Raw genomic sequence first — 10,000 nt, 5'->3', positions numbered from 1 at the left:
TTAATTTGGTGAATAAATAATAATGTAAAAAAAATAAAATAAAATAAGACTTTTTTTAACAATAAAAAAAGGTGAATGTCTTCATCTTTAACACTGCAACACCTTAACATTTCTTTAATGGTTGCATGATTTTAAAAAATGTGGAATCTGTGGAATTTCCCAGGTTTGTAAAGACCAGATTTTCCGGGGAAGTAAGTGATTTGTGAGTTATGGCTACAGCGCATAAGTCCCTATATTTAAATGAATGACTACGTGTTATACCTTCTGATACCCTTGGACCGCTTTGTGTATCCTGTATATTATATAAATTTGGCTATTTATATTCGTATTGGTTTTTTTTGGCTATTGGTGTACATTTGGCAATTAACCTTTATTTATAATTTTTTTATTGCATTTTGGTTAATCTAAACTTGAAGCCTTTTTGATTCTGATTTCTGATTCTCCACCCTTTCCCATCGCACGCGTCACTCGGCGGAACGTGTCCAAACAGCCTTGACCACGACGCGCTGACAGACAAGCGGGGTGATCCACTGTGTAGACAGTTATGGATTCCCGAGCCGCCGGACGTCCATGTGCAGTGCTTTGGCCGCGCCGCCGGCATCGACCGAGAAACCCCGCGTCTGGAAGGTGTGAATCAGACTAAGAAACCCCCGGGACGGTGCCGATCCTCTCACCTGTTTCAGCGTCTTCACGCTCTCGTGGATGGGCCGCGGTAAACCCACCAGCGTCTCGGTGTCACTGCAACAATCCAGGGGGCATCGTTTCAAAGTCAAGACGGGTCCGTTTGGTCGCGGGATAATAATACGAAATAGAGGCGATGATAAAAATCTAGAAATCTGGGCCATCATCGGCAAAACGGCCCCGGGGTGTCGTGTTAAACGTCTGTAAACTCCCTAAATCATCCCGAAAGACAGAAATTGTTTTTTGGGTTTTTTTTGGATCATACAACTGCAGCATCAGCTCTAAAGTAAAATACCTACCATCCGAGAGTGAAGCCGATGAACTTGTTTCTACTGGTTTCCAGGAAGTGCTCGATGTCTTTCTCCCTAAAGGGAGGAGTGAGAAAAAAACCCCACAGATTATCAGTCTGACGTACAGATCGTGAGGAAGGTGGATTCCCATGCCGTCTTATAGGATCCTCCAAAAATCGGATTTCACATCGAATCGAGATTGCGAGATTTCCTCGTTCAATAGAGGCTCCGAGATGCATCCAAATACAAATATTCAAACATTCGCCATCAGTGAATCTGAACAATGAACAATGTAATTAACGTTTTTTTGGAGCTTGTTTCAAGCGCTACACAAAGAGCGGGGATTTTTTTGGAGCACTCTGTCCTCCGGTGAAAATGTGCAACGTGCAGGCAAGCTCTGGAGAAACCGAGAAGGAGAGTTTCAAGAGCGGCGAGCGCCGCGGCGGATCCGACAGGAACGCGGCTTGACGACCATTAGGGGGCGGAATCCGACCGTCGGTGTGCGTTTTTCGGATGCGGTGTTAAACCTCGCTTTGACTGCGCTGGACGAGCCAACCGGAGCAGCTGCCGCAGCGGGGGAGCGTCGGGACGCGCTCATTTTAAGGACTGTTTTCACACACACACACACACACACACACACACACACACAGACACACACACACACACACACACACACACACACACACACACACACACACACACACACACACACACACACACACACACACACACGATGACACCCACACAAGCCGGCACAGTCAGCAGCGCCTGCTTGCTTTCCCGAAACGTCGCCCTCTCCTGACGGGGACGTCAGCCCCTCCAAATGAGCAGCCATTGTTACAACACGCACTGCTTCTCAATAGGCGCTCAAATTAATGATGGGGAGTGCAGTTTGTGCGAGGGGGATGATGGGTGCCCCCCTATTCCCTTCCCGCGTCTTCACTCCACTCTGTCGAGTGGTCTCCATCTTGGAATGAATTATTCATGGGCTCAACGCAGCGACACAGACTAAAAATACTGAAAGCGCCGCGTTGTCTGATATGCAGATGGAGCGCGTACAGTGCAGCTGGAGAGAGAGGGAGTGAGGGAGGGAGGGAGGGAGGGAGAGAGAGAGAGAGAGCGTGAGAGAGCGAGAGAGGGAGGGAGAATCTTTCACTTTTTTTTTTCCGCCACATGCCGTTTTTTAATCTTCGTCGGTCGCTTTGCCAAAAGCTTCCGGAGGTGACTGATCAAAGGTGTCGTCCTCATCATTATTAAAATGTGATCACACGCACAGGGCGATCCCCTCTCACCAAAATCCCACCCCTGGTATTTAGTGTTTTCCACCAGCTCCGCGGTGCAGACTTGTTTACCCAAAATGGGGCGTGTGGGCGCCGCACCAAAGCGATCATCGAGAACGCCCCAAAGCTGTCACGCTCTAAATGAAGTCAGTTTCAAGTGGTACTGGCACTGGAATCTGCATACATTGTTCCTGGTAAAGCACGGACAGCAGAGTTATTCCATGTACTGTAAATGCACCGAATAAATTTCCACGCCCACCTGCATTTGATTAGGATTTGGCCGCATCCCTGAACAGATGAAATTGCATTGATTTGCTGGACAACGCAGATTTTCAGCAAAGCGCCGACGGTGCTTAAAGTCACCGACTCATTTAAGCACAGGGACTGATTCAAAACCTAACGCCATAGGCCCTCTTAAACAAGCTCGCTGGCTGGCTCTGCTCCACCGGGGATTCTTCTTTTTTTATTTTTTATTTTTTGGCAAAGAAAGCCTGTTTTAAAATGCTCCAATGACGAAAGATGCTTGAGCAGAAGAACACGGAAAATGTAAAGCGATTACTTTTTTAAAATTCTTATACTTCTTTTGATTTCTTCTCAGATCATTTGGTTAATCTAGACCCAGTGGTTCTCAACGGGAGGTCTGTGGACCCTCAGGGGTTCCTTGAGAGGTTCCACCATTAATTTCATTACAAAGAGGTCACCGTTAAACGACGTACAATAATGGCTGATTTGATCCTAGTGTCACCGTTATCTCCCCAACTACAGCATAGGCGGGTGTGGGGGTTTGGATTCAATCATATCCAACAATAAAAAATCTTCTCAGAATGGGGTCCCAGAGGCAGAATCACGTCAAATGTGGTCTGTGGCATAATGCATATCAAACGAGGGGGTCCTTGAGATGAAAAAGGTTGAGAATCACCAATCGTAGACCATAGAACGAGAGCAAAATAACATAATGAAACATACCAGATTAAAATCAATTTAGACACCTAACCAGACGTATAACACATGAATATATTTCGCTCGGCAGACTTAAGCAAGTTTTAATTCTATAAAATGGAACAAAGGTTAAGTTCTCAAAATCACATATTCAATATTTGTACGCGATATTTCACTAAATTGATAAATAAAATGATTCACAAAAATCTATTTCATTATTATTCTATCATTCAACCAACTTTGTTGATTAGTGGATTCATGGGTTAAGGAGACGTGTCTTAAGTCGTAGGCTTCGTCCCAAAAACGAAGTTAGCCGTGGGGCTGCCGTACCTGACTTTGGGGGCCCAGGGCAGCCCCTTGGGGAAGTTGACCCTCTCGGTGGGGGGTCGGAGCGGGGGCGGCGGCGGCGGCGGCTGGATGATGACATCGCGGTCCAGGGGGTCCACCTCGCCCTCGATGCCGCTGTCCGTGTCCTCGGCGTCCTCCTCCTCGTCGCGGGCGTCGTCGTTCTTGAAGGGGTCGCGCTCGTTGTAGGTGTCCAGACTGTCCTGCTTCACCAGCGGCTGGACGGACGGACAGGGAGCAGGAGGTCGGACCAGGTGAGGGGCGGTAATGTTATATGGTCAATAAATCAACTAGGAAGTCTTCATCGACTTATTGTTTAAAAGGCCCTCAGTCTCTGGAAAGGTTTAACTGGCAGACAGGAGGACTAAGATATATTTCCATTGATCAATACTTTAACTGCAGGCTATGTAGGGGTGGGCAATAAAAAATGACATATTTTAAGTACATAGAAATAATTAATCATTTATACCCTATACACTTACCAATAAATTATTCTGCGGATAGAATCACATATAGTATATATTTACATATTTTGCTATTTCTGTTTTATATTTTAAGTTTATTTGTGTATATCTGGCAAATTTTTTATTATTATTTTACTTTTTATTTTTATTTGATCATTCTAGTATAATATATTATATTACATTATAAATGTTATTATATATGATATTATATAATATAATATAATAATATAATATATAATAACACTATGTTTTATTTTTTTAGACTGTTAAGCTTTTTGTTAATGCCAATTGTCAGTAGAGAAACGCACAAATGCTAAATATTCTTGGCGGAATAAACTGATTCTGATTTAAATTCTCATATGGTAAAATCATCATCATCAGATCTATCCTTTAATAAATTGGTGTCGATATATAAAATAACCATGGAATAATGTAGCTTGTTTTAATAAAACCAAAATATATATATATTTTTTGCTTTAATTTCAATTGCTCGCACCGGTCGAGCCAACTCTAACAGCCGTCGCCCAAGGCTGCATTTGAAAGGTTAAAAAGAAGTGAGAAGAATATAAAGGACAAAACGGGTCATGAAACAACCAGCATCATCATGGGAGTCAACTTACCACACATCCAAAAGAGCCAAAAAGACACAAATACAAGTGTCAAACCTTTTTTGTATTGAATGAACATTCCCATTTCAGTTACAAGTGCAAGACACAAATACATACTCAACACACAGAGAGTAGTTCAATCCGGCTTTTTAGGGCTTAATGGATGAACAAGGCCAGGGTGCAAGCATCAGGCATGAGGCAGCGTCTGACCAGTTGAGCTTATAGGTGCAGTGGGTGTACTTATGGTGCTATAGTGGTATTATAGTGGTAGTACAGTGGTAGTACAGTGGTAGTATAGTGACAGTGTATGGTGGGAGGAGGAGGAGGAGGGCGTGAAGAGAGGAATCTGGAATAATGTGACACGGTGTCATGAGCCATTCTCTATGTCTATGGAGAAGCCATTCCCAGCTGTGTGCAGCGGTGAGCTGGTGGAGGTTTGATTCTTTGGTTTTTCAATTTCAACATCCATTCAAGAGGTCAACTGAAACCCAAATACGTCGAACCGGGAGGAATAACTAAACGTACCCGGCACAGATATATATGATGCCCGTGCTGCAAAATGGCCATCGTTATAGGCATTCATAGAGCTCCCTCTACCACCACCCCGCCGCCAACCCCCACAACCCCCAAATCTGTGTATTGGAATTTTAATTCACCTCCTGAATTAATGCTAGGTAAACATATTTCTTTTTCTTTTTTTTTTTTATGAAACCAACACTTGCTCCGAGAGTCTACAAGCCAGCGAGTGGGTGGTGGCCAAACCCGAGCGATGTGATGGTTGACTAAAAACGAGGAGGATGCCCGGTTGGTGCTGATGCCCCCCAGTGGCCGGTGATATAACAGTCTCTACGGTGAATAGTGACCGGTCCAAGCCCCATGACAGCAGCCGGCCAGTCAGCCCTGCCGCCACACCCCTCCCGCCCCCACCCGACCCCCTTCCGAGCAGGCTGCGATGGAGCACGGGGGCGGGGTGGGGGTGGGGGTGGGGCGGGGGAGGTTGGGAGATAGGGGATAGGGGGTGATATCCAGATGAGCGAAGGGTGGAGTTTCTGAGGTGACAGAAAGAGAGTGGGGCGGGGGTAAAAAGGGGGGAGGCTGAAGCGCTGGAGGAGCATAAAAGAAAAGAAGGGGGGATGGAGATTGCAAAAAAATCGGAGTGGGGAAGGGGGATGGGTTTACGGATGTGGGGACGACCGGGATGGAGGTGGAGGTAAAGGCAGCAAAGGAGAAGAGGAGGGCGGGGTGGGAAACATCAGAAAGGGGTGGATGAATACAGAGCAGAGGAAGAGAGGGAATGAGAGGCTCGGGAAGAGGAGGGAGAACGGAAAAGGACGGCGTGAAGGGTAAAAACGATGGAGGGGAAAGACGTCACGGTGGGGGCGCGGGAAGACGACGTAGCTGATGACGACGGAGGGAATGGTGAGAAGGTGGGAAGATGGGATTATAGCGAGGCAGAGAGGAAAGGTGTGGGATGCGGAGGAAAAACCAGCAGGGCGTGCGAGAGAGGGGTGTGAGATGAAACAAAGATGGAGGATGGGAATAGATGACAGGGGCGGGGTGGGGTGGGTGGGGTTGAACGAATGCCCGTTTTATTTGCTCCAGAACATACTTTGTTGTGTGTGGAGAATTCAAGAGTTTCTTGTCCCATACTTCCCTTGGTGAAACAGACGGACTCTGGTCATTTGACAGAATTACAGCGATTATTTAAAGTGGTAATCCATCAGATTGTTGGGCGTACTGTTGGGTGTATTATGCACCAAGTCCCAAATGTACGCGGACATTTTGGTAAAAGCAGTATTTTCCCTGCGTTTCGGCCTCCCGACCGCACGAAAACGGCAGGTTCGGGAGCCGGAAGCCGAAGCTTTGGTAAAAACGGAAGTGAAGCGACGCCTCTTGGAAACACTCCAGGAACCCGACGAGCAACTCAGGTTCCGTTCAGATTTTTGCCGTCTCACCGCGTCCCCATTAAAGTGTTTAAAAGCCTCCACATCTCGAGGGTCGTTGTCCGCACATGATGGCGTACCAATATTAGCGAGAAGCTCAATACGCCGCATGTTCCGAACGTTCTTATGACACATGACCGCCCCCTACTGGACGGGCGTGCTTATGTCAGCGCTTTAAATCAGGGTTCTTTTGTTTTTTGTTTTTTTGGTGCGTTCTCGTGTGGACGGAGAGATTTGATCTTAAACGCAGGGGGGATCAAAATGCGCTTTCAGAAAAAGCCGGATACGTGTGGACGACGCCTGAGACGATCACTTTCTTTCCCCTGTGATTTTCCTTCCTCTGATCGACCAATTCGTTTGTTCTCTTCTCGGTCACTTGAGGTGGTGGTGATATTTTTATGCCCCTCCCCCACCGAATGTCGCTCCGTACCGACGGTCGGAGCGATGACTGCTTCATCAAATTCGGTAGGGCGTGACCCCACCGATCGCCCAGTCTTTACATTCTTTCCGGGAAAGGTGGACCCCGCCACCAACAATGGAGACAGCATATAGAGGAGCGCATGCATAACCGCCAACACAATGAATGTCCGTTTCTTATAAAGTCCACAAAATAATTTCACGTACCACCACTTGAAATATTCTCCAACAAACAAATGTAAATTCTTTATTACACTGTACTCGGTTGTATCATTTTAGCAGCGTGAATGTGATCCCGCGATCAATGCCCTGCTGTAGCCCCGTGTTCCAAACAAGCCTGAGCATTGGTGCAGCCTCAAAGGAAAGGAGGTGAGGTGAGGTGAGGTGAGGTGAGGTGAGGTGAGGTGAGGTGAGGTGAGGTGAGAGGGGGAACGGGAGAGAACGGGGAAGAGGGGGGAGAAGGGACTAAAACGGAGGTGGCGGGGACGCCGGGGAGGGGTTGCAAAAAGACGAAGCTCAAGGCAAAGAGAAAATGCAAAAAGAAAAAAAGCTTCAAAGTTGAGTGGGAACTTGTGGGTAAAGACCTGCTTCTTGGTAAAGGGACTGTCTCCTTCCAAGCTATCAACAAAGGCACTCTGTAGGGACACAAGGAAGAGGGGCAGTGAGCAACCAGGCTGGGCTTCCCAAAGTCCTTTGAGCGCCAAGATCGTCTTCACTCCCGTTTGGTTCTCCCATGGAGCACCAATGAGGTCAGTACCCCAAAAACACTTTTCCCAGGAAACCCCCAAGCCTCCACCCCGGGAGAGCTTCTGCAGAAGAAGGAAGCGATGAGGAATTCAGCCAAACAGCTAATAAGACAAGGATTGATCTATTATTAGCGGGAATTACGACGTCATAATTATTCTTAGTTTGTTTCTTCACCCTTAATATGTGAAACATAATGGGATGCACCGATCCTGAAATCCTGGGCTGATACCGATGTTTACGCGTTGGGCTACAGACACGAATCCCAGTTTTCCGAGTTCCCATGAACGCGGCGTCGCCACCGACACCATTTGCAGGTTTTCCGAGTCCCTGTGAACGCGGCATGTTTAATGTAATACCGGAGAACGAGGCCACACGTTAATCGATCGCGGATGGCGTCGTTCTCCGGGACGGATTAAAAAATGGATTTAAATAAATGGTCATATGGGTCGCCAACTATACTTCGGCCGCCGTATAAAAAACTTAGGCGGCCCCGCCCCAGTAAAGTGCAGAATATGTGTGAGGAACACCTACACCTTCAGCCAGCGCCACATTGATGCGACACAACAGATAAACATCGGATATCGGTCGATTCCGATGTACGGCCGATAAATCGGTGCATCCCCATTCACAATTCAACCCCACGAGCACACCGAGGCTCCGGCTCGCGATAGCCACAGGTGTCCGGCGAAGACGAGATAAAAAACAAAAGAAACAACAAAGAACTAAAACGGGACTGAACTCAGCATCCCCTTCGTTTTGGTGACCGCCTGTGTCGACCGTCTTTCGGTGAAATCATTAGTCGGGTCACGGCACAGTTAGAGCACAGCACGGAGAGGAGGAGGGCTTTGGGGGCTTTGTTAACTCCTCTGACCGGACGGGCCGGAAACCGTGTAGGAAGGGAAATATTTGCATGCAGGTTAAAGAGCGTGTGTATGTGCTGGTGCTGTGAGTCCTCTGAGGTCTGCACCTCCGCCGGGTGTGGAAACGTTGCACCGAGGCGTGTTTGTGTTTGTCTTGTTCTTATTGCTGTACCGAGCTTCTCGCGTGCTTCTGTTCTATGCGTTTACATTGAGGGCCGTGTGAAAGGTCGATTCAATATCGATGTCAAAATATCAGACTAGATTTGGGTTATCTGGGATCTGGTTATTTGGGTTATGTACTGTAATCAGTTATGCACATAATAACTATATTATTACAAATATAATATTGTCATATAGTTAAATGTTGTATTTCATATTGCCCTTGCTTCATTATCTGCACGTGGGGAAATGGAAGTCACCATTTCGCACCGAAACTTCCACGTTGCTCCAAGACCTCGTGCTGTTCCTAAACCTGGAAATTTAAAGAACACACCTTGAGGAGGTCACCCACCAAATTTAATGCAAACGGGGCTCCACAATACTATATTTTATTAATCTCAAGACTCTACGTCGTCATTTCTCACGGCATCCCTCTTTTACGTTTGGCCTTTCAAATGATTCCCTCCTTAATACTCCCCTCCCTCTTATGTTTTTTATTTATTAAAATTTGTTTAATTTAAAAAAATGTCGCCCTTCCTTTAATGCCTTCATTGTGTTGTATGTGGGACCTGACGTGTGGGTGAGAAGCCAAAGCAGGACAAAAAAAATGCACTGATATCAGTTCGTACAAAGCACCTTGTGCCTACAGAAAGAAAAAATCAATCTTAAAAAAAAAGAAAAAAGATGATTCAGTTAAAATGCCGCTTTCCGAACTTTCACAGACTGGTCTCGCTTCTGGCTTTCATGAAAGCACCGGCAGGTCAAAAAAACATCACGATGTGAGATTTTGCCAATATCACCCAGCGCAATTTTACACATGCTGCGGCTTTTGTGAAACAATAAACCTGACTTGAACTTGAGGACTAAAGCAATAGCTCTGTGCTCAAATAACGTGTGTGTGTGTGTGTGTGTGTGTGTGTGTGTGTGTGTGTGTGTGTGTGTCTGTGCGCGTGTGCGCGTGTACCCTGCGGCTGCGGCGGCCTCTCTTCTGCTGCTGCTGCTGCTCGATCAGCTCCATGGCGGAGGCCGGCGGGGAGGCGGCCCGCATGGCGCGCACCACCTTGATGCTGTCCTCGGGGAGGGGCGGCAGGTGGAGGCGCTCGCGGCCGCGCACCTTCAGCCCCTGCAGCTCCTCGAAACCCCCCAGCGTAAACTGCGTGGGGTGGGGTTGAATTGATGAAAAAAAAAAAAAAAAAAAGTAATAATAAATAAATAAACAAAGAAAGAAACAAACAAACAAACAAACAAATAAAGATCACATAAAATT

At 46.8% G+C, this 10,000-nt stretch overlaps 1 protein-coding gene across 1 annotated transcript in view; it reads right to left on the bottom strand.

The window, feature by feature from the left end:
• strip2 (striatin interacting protein 2) overlaps positions 1-10,000 on the bottom strand; it is a gene marked incomplete at its 3' end in the record, with an annotated part of 31,577 nt that overhangs the window by 9,394 nt on the left and 12,183 nt on the right. Inside the window, exons 9-13 of the mRNA XM_080021966.1 lie at positions 9,698-9,886; positions 7,552-7,602; positions 3,521-3,753; positions 981-1,046; positions 675-738 (exon numbers count right to left, since the gene is read on the bottom strand). Coding sequence (XP_079878092.1) covers positions 675-738; positions 981-1,046; positions 3,521-3,753; positions 7,552-7,602; positions 9,698-9,886 — 603 coding nt within the window. The remainder of the gene's footprint in view (positions 1-674; positions 739-980; positions 1,047-3,520; positions 3,754-7,551; positions 7,603-9,697; positions 9,887-10,000) is intronic.

The sequence above is a fragment of the Zeus faber genome (assembly GCF_960531495.2).
Source record: "Zeus faber genome assembly, chromosome: 21".
Classification (NCBI taxonomy): domain Eukaryota; kingdom Metazoa; phylum Chordata; class Actinopteri; order Zeiformes; family Zeidae; genus Zeus; species Zeus faber.
This window is presented reverse-complemented; position numbering and strand designations above follow the sequence as displayed.